The sequence below is a fragment of the Lampetra fluviatilis genome, chromosome 44 (assembly GCF_964198595.1).
Source record: "Lampetra fluviatilis chromosome 44, kcLamFluv1.1, whole genome shotgun sequence".
In the NCBI taxonomy this organism is placed as follows: Eukaryota; Metazoa; Chordata; class Hyperoartia; order Petromyzontiformes; family Petromyzontidae; genus Lampetra; species Lampetra fluviatilis.
Genome location: NC_136318.1, coordinates 8,195,898 through 8,211,540, shown reverse-complemented (window position 1 = coordinate 8,211,540; position 15,643 = coordinate 8,195,898). Strand labels below are relative to the sequence as shown.

General features: G+C 43.7%; 1 protein-coding gene across 1 annotated transcript in view; it reads left to right on the top strand.

The window, feature by feature from the left end:
- The first annotated feature begins 14,357 nt into the window (after window positions 1-14,357).
- Window positions 14,358-15,643, top strand: part of SUCLG2 (succinate-CoA ligase GDP-forming subunit beta) — a 135,248-nt gene continuing 133,962 nt past the window's right edge. Inside the window, exon 1 of the mRNA XM_078876627.1 lies at window positions 14,358-14,477. Within this exon, the coding sequence (XP_078732753.1) occupies window positions 14,397-14,477 (81 nt within the window). The 5' untranslated portion in view covers window positions 14,358-14,396. The remainder of the gene's footprint in view (window positions 14,478-15,643) is intronic.

The following is a 15,643-nucleotide window of genomic DNA, read 5'->3' as shown; positions in this document are numbered from 1 at the left end:
GGAACGCTTGCGCCGGATTTCCACAATACATCACTGTGAGCCTTCGTTTGCTAAGTGACAGCTGGATTTGAGGAAGCATTGGAGAAATATATATTTGGGGTTTTTCTTTCTTATTCCCATGTGAATTAAATGCCACCGTGCAGCGAGCCTTTGCCTCTGGAAATGCCAGTGGTAATTTCAACAAGATGTGTTCCCCCCCCCTTCTCCACAATATACAGCAAAGAATAGTGGATGAGAATCTTAAACACAAGAGGCAGATCCCATTTATGATAAATGAAATTGCAGCTAAATGGTTCCCAAAAATGCCGATGGATTACTGCTTAGCTTTGCAAAAGTGTGCTGCACAGAACAATATTATACCACTACGCCTTTTGGCGTCCTCTGGTCTAACACCATTTTGAGACTAGGCTCAAAAGAAAGCTATCTCTGGTGTAGACTAATCAGTTTCCAAGACAATGCATATATTATTTGTTTTGTTTGCATTCTGACCACAAGTATTGTGGTTAATGCAGACATGCTTCCTTGTAAAAGGTTTCAGTTTGGTGTTTTAACATCTTAACACCTGTTTTGTTGCCAGAAAAAGGGAAAACCTATTCTAATATTATACCAGTTATCTTAAAAAGTGCTTTCTTAAATGCAACTACGTGACCCAGCTGACATTTCATTTTCAAATATTCAATCTATGTGTTCCTTATTATAGTCATAATTTACAAGGCTTTGCCAACAAACTACTGGATTAAGCCCACCCCGCAGCTGTCTATCATGGGGGTTGTTTGACCATACTTCACCATGCTGCTCAGCGTGCGTTGGTGAAGGAAAAGCCTCTCGATTTCACTCACTCCTGACGTTAGCCGTACCTGGGAATCAAATGTATGTCCCAGGGTGATAGTGCAGTGTGCTAACTACTGTGCCACGTCTGCAGCCAAGTTCCTGAACTACATTTACGTTTCGGCAGCGGTGGGCCAAAATGAAAATAGTTTTTTCGGGGTAATCGATGAAACATGGACCGAACGGGCGGCATGTCTCCCACACCCCAATTCGTGGCTGTACAATTCGGTTGAGTTCCAGTGAACAGAATAATCACCGCACTTGAAAGCAGCACTCGCCACGATGTAAGAAACTCGCAAAGTCGCGAGTTGTTTTTTCTCTTTTCTTCATGCTCGGCATTTCGTTGCGTGTGTGCCGCTCAGGAAGGTTATACGTTACGGTTTAAAATTCTCGTTTGTATAAATAGTGCACCGTACAGCGATGACAGGTTATTTTCAATGCTGTTATGTCCGTGTAATATTAGGATGTAGTACACATTTTGCTTTGCACAGGATTACATTCCCCCTGTAATGGATGCGGCAGCCTTACATTTCTGGCAAAAAACTGCTCTTGACAGAGTGATTTATTTAACTGATTTCATTTTAAGTATATATTATTTAAATAGGGTGGTGGTGCACTTGCACTATGAACCCACCTAGTTAAGTCTGAGTCTAGGCCAGGGTTCATCTTCAGCCGTGTCAAACAAAGCCCCGAACTGACACTGTGTGGAAAGATTGTCGTCCATAAAATTACGAAAGGGGCATAATGTTATTATTATTTTATGGAACATTTGCAATTCCCAGCCCGTTATCCACAGCTGGATTAAATCATCTCCATACCACGCCATACAAATGAGTTGTTTGGCCACACCTCACCGAGCTGGCCAATGCAGGATGGAGCATGGTGCAAGACCATTTCAAATATCATTCGCTCCCGATGTTAGCCGTGGTTAGAAATCAAACTCAGGTCACCTGGTTCATCGTGCAGGGCGCGATCCACTTGGCCACCGCTCCACCGCATTTGTTTTATTTTCTTTAATTAAAGTGAGACGCTTGACTGAAAATACGGTTAAAAACCCAAGCAATCTGGATGTTACCAGGAGTAGCTACCCTGGGGTTCGATTCGATCTTCCCGCGTGCCCGCTGAAGCAATAAGATACTTTTTTTTTCCATCCCCACTACCGCAGGTCACGTGAGGTGCGGTAAAGTGTGGGTGCAAATACCTCTTCCAAGACATCTGGCCCCACATATACTGTAGGCCAAATACTAAAACTATAACCTAAATAAATTTGTATTTCACCAGATAATGTCCCATTGAGCTATGTAGCTCTTTTGAGAAGCGACTTGGCCACAAACGACAGCTCAACGAAGTGGCTTAGCACATGGAAATGCATAGCAGCCAAATCGTCTAAAACGCACGTTTCTAAATGTGGAGGGAAATACTGGAGGACCTGGGGAAAAAATATACGCGATCATGGAGCGAGAGAGAAAACATGCAAACTCCAAATATACAGGTATCCGCCAGGGTTCAGATCGAACCCACGACCTCCTGTATACCAGGCGAGGGAGTTAACATCTCGCCACTGCGGCACCCCCCACGGTGAAGAGAGAGAGAGAATCTCTCAAGTCCACTCTCATGGGAGCCCTTTCGCCAGCAGTGGCTGAGTGCAATAAATTGTAGGGCTGCGCTCTCAGGACATGTACCACTGTGTACCCATTCATGCAACGTAACGTTTTTTTTCCAGATTAAAATGTATAAGCAATTAATAAGTAATTTGCCCGATTGCACCTTTACCGTTTATTATTTACCAAGAAGCTACTGTTTGTGTTTTCAGTGATAGGCTCATGCGCAATGCTTATACGTACACGTTCCTGGACAGGATGAACAGATTTCGCCGAAGATTTATTACATTGACGTGACATAATAAAATAAATAGCAATGTTAGGAGAAATTACTTATTACAAGCACAATGCATTGCAGGTCATTACAGGAATATCATTACACGTGGTGACGGGCATGTTTTATAATTCATCACAATAACGTAATATATTGTCGCAAATTGATTTTGCTGCTCAGCTAAAATTAGACGCGAACTAGAATTCCAAAGTAAAGCCTGGCTGGAGAGACTGCCAGCACGCAGGCAGATAAGATGTCATCTCGCTCTAGCTGTAAGACAAAACGGTGGTGATTTTGACAGAATTCCCGATCATAACGAATCAGTCACACTGTATTGCATTACAATATGGCTTAGGATGATTATTTTTGTTGTTAAATTCCCACTGGGAATCCTACACTGTACTCTGAAATAAAGAAACTAAATCCCTCGTGTTTTTTTTTCATGTACTGTAGATCTGTACATGTACTGTACATGTACACAGCACATGCACTTTAAGTATATTTGTTTCTACTCCTGGTGAGACTCAGACCTGTTGCGTTTGTAAACATCAAGTCTCTGTGCACTGAGACCAAGTACTTCTGTTTCGAGAGCCTTTACAAACATTTATCTTTGAAGCTGTACTTGAATATATTTCCCATTTTAATATTATATTAGTGCAGCAGTGGTATAGTGGCATGCGTGCTGCGCCGTGAACTAACCCAGTAAACGTGTAACGTTGGACCACCGTTTGTAGCAACTGTGCTACCCGCAACTCAACGGTGCTTATTTACAGAGTAGGGCAGTGATCCGGGTTTGATTCCCGGCGACTGCTAACATCAGTCGTGATATCAGAACCGGTTACACCTCATCCTCCTTGCCCTTCACGAACCCACAATGATCACCAACCCACATACGGTCTGAAAGAATTTCAACATACATACATCACTTTGGTAAAACAAACCCCATAACTGACAGCATGAGGAGGCCTTCGTCCAGAAGTGGTCTGACAACGGGCTGAACATTATTATTATACAGCATTAAGTGACATTTATAAATATATGTGGATATATTAATGTAAATCCAGACATGGAAAAAGAAGGCCTTTATTCTTTGATGAATTGTGAACATATTTTTTTTATTCTGTATGATGAACAAGCTACATAGCTTAATTACTGGTGTGTAAATGACAGTTGTGTGAGATAATTAAGGTCATATACTAATTCTAATTACAATCATTTTTAAAAAAGATTATTTGATTAGGGTGATTAGGTTGAGCTAATATCTGAAGGCTGATACGTGCATGTGACCCCAAAATAAAATGTATTTTGTTAATCTAATATAGCAAAGCAAAAATATTATTTATTTAAATTAAATCATGATGGTTTTATGAATTCACAGTCAAAGAATAACCTTCGTTTTTTTTCCTTGTCCACGTGTAGTGGGTTCCACGGAGGCATACACTTGAACTTGGAGGCAACACGTTTATGCTCACACCCCAACAGGGTAACTACATAAACGTGCACTGGTTAACTAGACCAAAACGGGGTAACTACATAACCGGGTAAGTCAGTAACACACTGCCTGACCCATGATGCTGAGCGTAAAGACCGAAGACCGAGGATCAAAGAAACGTAGCACCGACGGGTTGATTCCAGAAGACAGCCTCGATCGGCTCTCGGGACCTCCCTTTAATGCCCCTGAGCGTGGCCTGGCTCCGCCCTCAAGCCACGCCCCCTTCTAGATCCGACTAGAAGGTTCTGGGCTATACATCACGTGTCCCTCTCGCCACATTTTGGCCCCCCTCATTATTCTGTCCTGGTCACGTGCCCTTTCGGGTTCACCTAGACTGTCACGTCCTCAACTGCCCTCTCTCTGTCACCAGAACCATGCCCCCAAGGGCCCCCTTCAATGCCCCACATACTCTGGTGCCAGAGAGAGGCTCTAACACGTACAGTTGCACTCTTCTCTCAGTACCTGGCGCTTAACGCCATAGTGACCCAATATATGTCACTACAATGCATGGAATATGCTCACATTCATACTCAATTGGTACTTTAACTGCAGGAGTCCCCCTGAACTAAACGACCAGTGTGAGTGATGGTAACCCATGGTCATGCCCGGGTGATAGAGGTATAGCAATGCGTCAGTTATTTTAATTACGTTTATTCTTAAGCTTACAATTCATCCGTTGATTTGTTGGTAAGGTGCGGATAGTTGGGGGGTGGGGGAGAGGCCGAGTAGGCAGGGAGGACTGGTTGCTGAAAAACACCGTAGCACAACTCACGTTCACCCAGGATCCAATACAAAACTAAGCTCTAGGTTCTAAAGTAAATTTAAACTTTTTATGAAAAATTACAATTCCGTATATCTCCCTGAAAAGCCTCAAAGAGCCTCAACACATGTTTACAGGAGAGGCCTGCGTTAACATGGTTTGCCAATGCGTACTACTGATCAGTGTTTGGCTTCGTGTGGGGGGAATCTTGAACACCCAGAGAAAACCCACGGATACAGAATCAGAATCTTTATTTATCAGGGAGAAATCCGATGAGCTATGAAGCTCTTTTTTCACAGACGTCCAGTAGGGGCGGATCATAAAGAGTCCACAGCTATGGCCAAGATCATCTGGTATTACAACAGCATTTGTTTCACAATCATGATTTTGCTGATGAGACCCAGAAGGGCATAACCAGTCCAGAGTTACTTTGCTTAAACAAATGTTTTTTGGTATTTTATTGGACACTTCAAAAATCAGTAAGTTTATGGACTAAAACAATAGTATTCTTAGGTTTTTTTGGTAAAGTCACGTAGGTAAAAAATAAAAATTAATAAAAGTAAAATTAAAATAAAAGAAAAAAAAATCACGACGTTTCGGAGGCAACACAAGCTTCCGTCTTCAGGTGGAACCGTCACAGCACGATTGCTGTATCAAGTCTGACAAGTCTGACAAGTCTGACTTGATACAGCAATCGTGCTGTGACGGTTCCACCTGAAGACGGAAGCTTGTGTTGCCTCCGAAACGTCGTGATTTTTATTTTATTTTTATTTAACTTTTATTAATTTCAATTTAAAATTTTTACCTACGTGACTTTACCAAAATAAACTTAAGAATATGAATCCTTACAGTCACGAAAGCTTCAAATCTATAAATAAAACAATAGTTTTGATTATATGTGGAAATACAGAACAGTTGCCAATGGCTCAGACAGTGATTTTGTATTCAGTGGATAAACCCCTGTTCGCAAACGAATCGCAATAATAACGTTAGCCTGCTCTTATTTCGCTCGTCTTTGCAATGGATTTATATGTCAGAGTTCTGCTTAAGAGACGGAAATTTACCAAGCCCTGCGGCAAGAGAGAGGGGTAAGCGAGACCCTGGAGAATGTACATGGGTCAAAGTTTCCCCTCGAGAAAAATAAAATACATCCCTGTGTACCGTTTTTCTTTCGGCTTTTGCTCATTACTTGAACAAGTTTTTTAATTTCCGTTAAGCCCGAGGCTTTGCGAAGACACACGAGCCACAGCCTGTAAAGTGTTCACCGCAACATTGCTGCAATTTTTTCTCTCTCTCAGAGTTTTCCCTTCTCAAGCTTGTGAAAATGACAACTGTTTAGGCCAGGGGTCGGCAACCTACGGCTCCGGAGCCGCATGCGGCTCTTTACGGGCTGCTTCTTGACAATATGTACGTATGTACAGTATGTACTCAGATGCATTGCGGCTCTTGAAATACTGAATTTTGTACCGAATTGGAAAGAAATGGCTCTTCTTGTTATTTTGGTTGCCGACCCCTGGTTTAGGCCTTCCGAATACCACGGGTAGTTATTGTATTCATCCTCTCAGAGGGTTTACACACTGATCGAGAAAAAAAACCCACACTCAACACATTCGTCAATAACCCAATTTAATGGTGTTAATTATTTTAACTGTCCAAGTGCACAAATGCTGTGGGGCATTCCTAAATTATGCTGCCAATTGTAAAACAAAATTAGCATTAATATGCTAAGGTTAAGCCCTGCAATTTCTTGCTCATGTCACTGCTGTGGAAAGCGACTCCACTTAGAGGCAGGCTCAAGAGTGCCCCTCTAGACGGTGTTTTGGCCTACTTTTCCACGCCGTGCCACCCAATTATGCACCACCCTGCCAAGGCATGCCCTTAGCGCCACCCTCCTCCAGTTGCCAGAACATTGCTCCCTGGCAGAAGCACCCTTCTTCACGATGCTGTCTGGATATATGGAACTGCCTCCCCGATGAACACATTGTCGGCGAAATCACCGATTCTGGTCCTCGGGCCTTCAAATGCCGAGCTCACACATGGGGACATCTCCTAACTTCACCTCACGCCTCGTAGGGACTGAATATGCCCTCCCATTTTTATATTTGATATGTCTTGATTTTCTAGATAGGGCTACCTTAGTTTAATTTTCCTGCAAAGTATTGCGATGCTCTCTTTAGTGGGGGCGAGTTTATACAAAACAAAAAAACATCGCATGAATGAATAAGTATTTGAGCTGCAGTGAACCAATGATTGTGCCGATTAGATGTACTAATGTATGATATCGATATTGTTCGCAATTGCAACCAATAAGAAAAATGGCGTCTCGTAAGAGGTAGGAGTCCAACCTCTCGTTCGCTCGTTGGACACCCTTCAGAGTTGGAGATCCCACCCCCAACGTCCATGCTGTGGCTGCACCTCCGATGTGATTGTGTTTCTTCACTCCTTCACTTCCAAGTGTAATAAAGGGCCGTCCATAAATGACGTCACGCACCTGGGGGGTGGGCAGGCATTTGTGACCATGTGTGACGAGGGGGAGGGGGTTTGAGAAATGTGACGTCACATCAAAATGCGCAACTTTAAATGAATACTAGCAGCAGTACCCGGCGTTGCCCGGGTGAAAAATATATTTCTGAATAACCTTACATATATACACACCCTCACCACTCACCCTCACCATTCACCCTCACGACTCTCCCTCACCACTCTCCCTCACCATTCACCCTCACGACTCTCCCTCACCACTCTCCCTCACCACTCATCCTCACCAATCACACCCTCACCAATCACCACTCACCACTCACCCTCAACACTCACCCTCACCACTCACCACTCACCTTCACCATTCACCCTCACCACTCTCCCTCACCACTCTCCCTCACCACTCATCCTCACCAATCACACCCTCACCAATCACCACTCACCCTCAACACTCACCCTCACCACTCACCAGAGGTGGGACAAAGTCATTGTTATGCAAGTCCAAGTCGAGTCGCAAGTCATCAAATTCATGACTCGAGTCTGACTCGAGTCCAAGTCACATGACTCGAGTCCACATCTCATAGGTGGGACAAAGTCATTTTTATGCAAGTCCAAGTCGAGTCGCAAGTCATCAAATTCATGACTCGAGTCTGACTCGAGTCCAAGTCACATGACTCGAGTCCACACCTCTGCCACTCACCCTCACCACTCACCCTCACCACTCAACCTCCCCTCACCACTCACTAATCACCACTCACAATCGGCACTCACAACCGCCCTCACCATTATATTTTTGCCCCAGTTAACGCCGGATATTTCCCATTCGTAGCAGTTGATATCAACTCTATAACCAACTTATATAAAACAGGAAGCGCGATCCTCAAGTAATTTACAACCTTCGATTAGTCCTTTGTGCGATTCAAAGAATCGATTCACCCTCACCACTCACCCTCACCATTCACCCTGACCACTCTCCCTCACCACTCATCCTCACCAATCACACCCCGCCAATCACCACTCACCCTCAACACTCACCCTCACCACTCACCACTCACCCTCACCATTCACCCTCACCACTCTCCCTCACCACTCTCCCTCACCACTCATCCTCACCAATGACACGCTCACCAATCACCACTCACCACTCACCCTCACCACTCACCCTCACCATTCACCCTCACCACTCTCGCTCACCACTCTCCCTCACGACTCATCCTCACCAATCACACCCTCACCACTCACCACTCACCCTCAACACTCACCCTCACCACTCACCCTCACCACTCACCCTCACCACTCAACCTCCCCTCACCACTCACTAATCACCACTCACAATCGCCACTCACAACCCCCCTCACCATTATATTTTTTCCCCAGTCAACGCCGGATATTTCCCATTCGTAGCAGTTTATTTCAACTCTATAAGCAACTTATATTAAACAGGAAGCGCGATCCTAAAGTAATTTACAACCTTCGATTAGTCATTTGTGCGATTCAAAGAATCGATTCCTGGCATGTTGGGGGTTTACATTTTGAATGATAGAGTTTCATTTTCATTGTAATTTTATTTTTTTATTTTTTCAGGAGTTTTTAATTACATTTTTGCCCCGGTCAACGCCGGATATTTCCCGTTCGTAGCAGTTTATATCGACTTTAACCAACTTATAGTAAACGGGAATCGTCGGAATCTAAAGGAATCTACAAACTTCGATTTCTTTGCGCGTTTCAGAGAATCGATTCTTGGCGCGTCGGTTTAAAAGTAATTACACAGTTGTTTTTTCATTGGTATGTAATGTTTGAAAGTATTCATAAGATTTTAAATGTATTTTCCACCCGGGCAACGCTGGGTATATGGAGTTTATACCACAAAGTCGTCGCGGGTGGGGTGTCGAGGCCTAGTACCGTGCAGAGCCTCCGGCCTCGCCTAAATAGCCCACTCGGCTGAGGCTGGGTACGGGTGCCGTTCCCCCCCCCCCCCCCCCGCGCTACAATAATACTGTGTAATCGCTATAATTTTATTATCTACCGACCCTATAATAGTAATTGCACACATTGGGGTGGGAGGGGAGTGAAGAGGACGTGAAACTTTGATGAATTTAGCTCAGAGTCGCGTGTTAATGCGTGCACATATTTTTAACGGGAAATTAAAAATGGCGTCCACCCCGCAGCGAATGCTACCCGTTGCCAGGGGCAACCGCCGTCCAATGAAACTGCGTATGGTCCGGCGACACACAGACACACAGACAGACAGACAGATTTGCGATTTTATATATATAGATAGACAACACGTTCTACTTAATCAAAAATACTTTTTAATAAATGTTTTCTCCTACAACATCAGAGTGCAGCGCCACATTAAATACGCACTACAATGACAATAGTTTATAGCGATTTGAAGCATGTTTTATTTGGGGGGGGGGGGGGGCAGAGCTTTGTGACGTCATATTTGAGGGGGGGTCTGACTTGTTGTGACGCCGTGGGACGAAGGGGGGGGGGGGTCAAAAATCGTCCAAAATCGCGTGACGTCATTTATGGATGGCCCCTAACGCGAGCACAAGTGATGCGTTCCCACTCAGCCAATTTCCCGCCCAAAGAGACACATGCATGTGAATTATTATTATTATTATTTCTCTTGTCCGAGAACTTAATTTTATTAAAAAAAAAGTACATACGTATGACAAAAATCGCTTGCAAAAGTGTGCCGTGAACCATTAGCGTGATTACAAAACATCGTCTATTTGCCGCCGTGTATTGTTGCAAAACAAAAAAGAATATCTGGATGCGGTGCCTACGACAGTAAAACGCACACTTTGTCAAATTGGTTACCTCGGGAGACTTGCATTGACGAGACCAACTGCTCAGACAAATGAGCAATCCGTTTTCAGGTTAAAATTAATTTTCGAGGTCACTGTCAATGCAATTATAGTCCCAAAATGCCTCTAACCAGTCGCTTATTTTTTGCCTCTACATTTCCCTCGATGTTTGTGACAACGTGGGGGGGGGGGGGTGGAGGAAGTGGGGGTGTCGTGGTTATCTAACTATCAACAGGCCACATGCTTAACATCGGTGGCGAGTGATATCCGAATCGGTCCCGGTATGACTCCTTCCCCAACCCAGGCTCACCTGCGTCGTGGAGTAATTTAATTCCCACCTGGAGGCCGTCATCCAGCAGTGGATGGAGAAAGGGCTGTTGTACGTACACAATAATACATCATGAAAATCAATGTGTGTGTGTGTCGCAGCGTCATTCGAGCAAAGTGCATCTCACAACACTCCAGTGACGATTTTCTGAATCCGTTCTAGGCCTCCCTTAGGTTGACTCAGCCTCAAATGAGTACCTGGCACAGTGGTGTGTAAACATCGCCATGAGGGAGACAAAGGCGGTCGGGCGAGGTGCTGGCCACCCACCCCCTTGTGCGGTGCAGGCCTTCATAGGTGCTACTCGCTAACAGCACTTGCACCAAAAGCCTGCGAAAGCTATACGGGGTGTATTTGTTGTTTCATGTATATAAACATATTTTCAGCCAATGTATGAGTGTTTATACATGTGGGAGAAAACCGGAGTACCTGGAGAAAACCCTCGCGTGTGACACTTCTATGCACGTGGTGTTGTATGCATGTACTGTGTTGAACTTTTGTCGCATAGTATATGTTGTAACGGTGCAGCAATGCACGGATTGATATCGATTACAAAGCCATCGACACATGCACCGAATCACACGTCTAAGAATTTTTTTTTTTAGATTTGCAAATGTTATATGCAATGGGTTCGTGTAATTCCTCCAGCCACTAGAGGCTGCTTACTTTCACCACATCCTGGACATTATTGTGAAATCTGAAAATCCATTCAATTGCGGAGTCGGGATGGGGACATTTGTTATCACCCGAATGTGTAGGAAAGTTTCGAATGAAATAGTAGAAGTCATTTAATGCGTGCGTAATCAACCTGGTTTATTTTTGCACAAAATACATAAATTCCGCAGAACAATGCAGCTTTCCAGCACCCGCGTTATGAAGTAGCCAAATAAAGAAAAACGTAGTGTATTACATGATTTATGGCGTGCAAATACAAGTCATAAAAACCTCAGCCATCATCGTTAACACTTCCTTATAGCATACAATTTATAATAGCAAGGCAAACATGTAGAGCAATGGTATTTTTTCAGACTGGAAAAAAGCAATATTTTCCCAGTGCTTTCAAAGCATCACATTGTAAACACGTGTTCTTTCAATTGCAAGTCAGTAAAATTATATGGTTCGCCCTTCACGTCTGATTTTGAAGATCGGCCACTCTATACAGCAAGTCACCCTCCTCCCTTCCTTACTGAACAACTTGGCCCGAACATTTGTGCGTGAAAATGAAGCTAATGAATGTGACATGAATTCGGAAAATTTCATAATTTCAATTAGATTGAACACCTTGGATCTGACGGCTGAAACGGAGGACGCTAAATGATGCTGCCAAAGAAAAGGGATTAAGATTGATTGAGGCTCATTCTCCAATCACGGGCACGCACGATCAATTGGAACTGTTGTAAATAATGGACAGGGGAAGGTATTGATTCTTATGCCATTAAGTGTGTAAGTGAATAAATTGGCAGTGGTTATGTCGGATATCTTTCCGAAGTGTATATTACTATAATTAGATTGAACTTGAGAAGAAGAATAATCTTGTTCTTTCCCTGCCCCATTAATGTATAACAATTATGGAACAGTATCTTAAACTTGACTGTCACATGGGTGAGAGTGGAGGTCTCATGATTCTTTGTAAATCAGAATAGACCTCTTGTACGTTTACACATCGGTCACGGCATTAAAAAAAACATCAGACGGATGAACATTACATAAATGTACATCACGGGACCACCTTTGCCAGTACCAAAATATGAAAATAAGGTTTCCCCTTTTTTCTGGCAACAAAACAGGTGTTGAGATGTTAAAACACCAACCTGAAACCTTTTACAAGGAATCATGTCTGCATTAATCACAATACTTGTGGTCAGAATGCAAACAAAAAAATACTCTGATAATATATGCATTGTCTTTGAAACTGATTGGTCCACACCAGAGACCGCTTTCTTTTGAGCCTAGGCTCAAAAGAAACCTATGGACCAATCAGTTTCAAAGACAATGAATATATTATCAGAGTACGTTTTTGGTTTGCATTCTGACCACAGGTATTGTGGTTAGTGCAGACATGCTTCCTTGTAAAAGGTTTCAGTTTGGTGTTTTAACATCTTAACACCTGATTTGTTGCTAGAAAAAAGGGGAAAAACTATTTTAATTACATAAATGTTCTGCAAAAAAATCCAGGCAAAATAATGAATACAATAAAACGGATAAATAAATATATCTATCGATCTATAGTACTGTACTATATAAATAAGAATGCAATTACGTTTCTTCACTATTTTGCTTTAATTTGTCATGTTTTTACTCTACAGGAAAAAAACATTATTTTCAAGATAAGTTGTCTGTTTACAATATCTTATGATTTATGTATAGTATTAAATGGTAAGTTCCAAAGGCATCCTCATAATAACAATGTTATAAATTATTCAACATACGACGTTTCAATGTACAAACTTAGCTTCAGGCACGCATCTCCTTCGTATATCGAGGTACTTACGTGTAGGCAGGGGCGGCCCCAGACGAGCTTGCCAGCAACTGGCGCCCTAAGGGGCCGTCCATAAATGACGTCACGTACCTAGGGGGGGGGGGGGGTCAGACATTTGTGACAATGTGTGACGGGGATGAGGGGAGAAATGTGACGTCACATCAAAATGCGCACATTTAAATAAATATAGACAACACGTTCTACTTAATTAAATAGACTTTTTAATAAATGTTTTCTCCTACAACATCAGAGTGCAGCGCCACTTTAAATACGCACTACAATGACAATAGTTTAAAGCGATTTGAAGAATGTTTTTTTTTGGAGGGGGGGGGGCAGAGCTTTGTGACGTCATAATTGAGGGGGGTCTGACTTTTTGTGACGCCGTGTGATGAAGGGTGGGGGTAGTAAAATATCTTCCAAAATCGCGTTACGTCATTAATGGACGGCCCCTAAGGCGAACCACGCAATCAGCACCCCCATCCCCAAAACCCCAAGGGCAGATTTCGGCTGAGGTTTTTGGTAAAAAGGGAAACTATTTGCCCTTGTTTTCCGTTTAATGTTTTAAGCATGTTTAAAAAAATCTGATTTTCACCAAGGGAGATGATATGACTCAAACTACAGGTGACCTGACACTGGATTATAATGTAGAATAATATTACAACATGTTTAAAGCTATCCTACTTAAATAGCTGTGGACGCCTATGATATTCGGCATACTGTAAACAGAATACACATGTTTATACTGTACTGTGAAACTCCTTTAATACCTTAATAGTTTTAATCTTTGTTGACACGTGACGAATTTGTAGCAGAAAAAGTTTAGGCCGACTACGCTGCGATTTACGGTATTTATTTTTTCAAGTAAATAAAATATTTTACGTGATAACATTCTCAGAAATGTTGAGAAATTTCTGATAATTAATATTTTCTCCGTAATAATGACATCCTTATTTTACTTGTATTTTTTCTTCAATTGTATTTTTTCCCTCAAATTTGGCACCCCAATTAACTTGGCGCCCGAGTTCGCCTGCCTCCATGGGCGGATTGGTCGTCTCTGCTTGTCAGTAGTTTTTGGGCAAATTCGAAAATTAAAAACACGCGACTCCTGTCATAGCTTCGGTAGACAGAAGCCATCCGCCACGGGTTGTGTTGGGGGGGCTGATGTGGGGGGGGGGCAGCCGGGTGGGACCGGGTGGGGGCGGCCAAGCGGGTGGGCGGAGTTTTCTTTGTGAACGAGGCGGGCATGACGTCACGACACGGGGCGTGACGTCACACGGCGTGTCACCACGCTGGGAACGCTTAAGTGACGTCACCCCAGCGGGCCGCGTGTGCAGAGACGAGAAGCAATGGCGACGATGGGAGCTGCGCGGCGTTCAGCCCTCTCGTTCCGCAGGGCGCTCACGGGAGACTTGTTGGGCAAACACCAGGTCTGTGTGTCTCTCTGTGCGTCTGGCTGTGTGTGCGTGAGGGGGATGGAGGTTGCGGGGGGTGGGGGTGGGGGTGGTTGTTGACCACTTTGCTGTTTTTTCCTGGATTTTTCTGTTACTTTAAGATGTTTTCTTGTTCATATTTTTTTGTTTGTTGCGGTTGCACCAGATTCTAAAGCCGAATTGCTCACAGGGCTATACCTAATCAATGAACTGAACTCCTTTCGGGTGCCGTTACCGACCTTCACGGAGAGCTACTCACTTGACAGCACTTGCCCCAACAGTCTGTTAAGGCTGTACGGGGGAACTTTGACTTTGTGTGTGCATCTGCCGGTCGTCTCCGTCGTCGGTCAACACATGGAACCCGCCGGGTCTATTCCCGTGACCTCCGTGCTAGCGGCGAGACCTTTCGACGCGATAGCCTCAGAGTGCACCTAGCCTGGCACAGGCGCCGTGGTGATGTCACCGGCAGAATGGCGGGTGTTGTGGTTGTTGTTGTGGTTGTTGTTGTGGTTGTTGTGTGCTTTGCATGGAACGCCACGCTGCTGCTGTTTCGTGCTCCGTTGTGTGAAGTTGTTACTGCTGAGGTCGTCATTCCGGGGAAGTTGGAGTTTAAAGGGCAAAAGAGTTGCGAACCGCGTGTTGCACGCACGCGGTGGTTTGCTTGTTGCTGATTACTTATAGAATACAATTAAGTTTATGGTGCTGATGTTGCTGCTGCTGCGTTTGGCAGTGGTGCAAACAAACACAATTAGCGACGACAAAAAATAACTTCCAGCAGATTGAGTCCAATGACACCGTGGCCTTTAAAGAGAGAGATAAAAAAAACTTTTGACGTTTCAGGCAACGACGCTTTGACAGCACACACGCGAACATTATTAGTTTCGCGCGAGCTGTGTGGCAATTGGTAACGAGGGGACAAGAGTGTGAGGAGGTGATTTGCGTTGAAGGGTATAAGTTGGGGTTAATAGCTCTGCAATTTTGGGAAGTTTTGCAGCGTGATGTTTGTCATTACATTGTAAAAATTAAGAGTTATTAAAGTTTCGATTTAAAGCTTTCGTGACTGCAGGGATTCATATTCTTAGGACGCTGTCTTTCCGACAGCTCTGTTCTTCACCTGAGGACGACTGCTTGTGTTGTAGCCGAAACGTCGTGAGAATTAAATA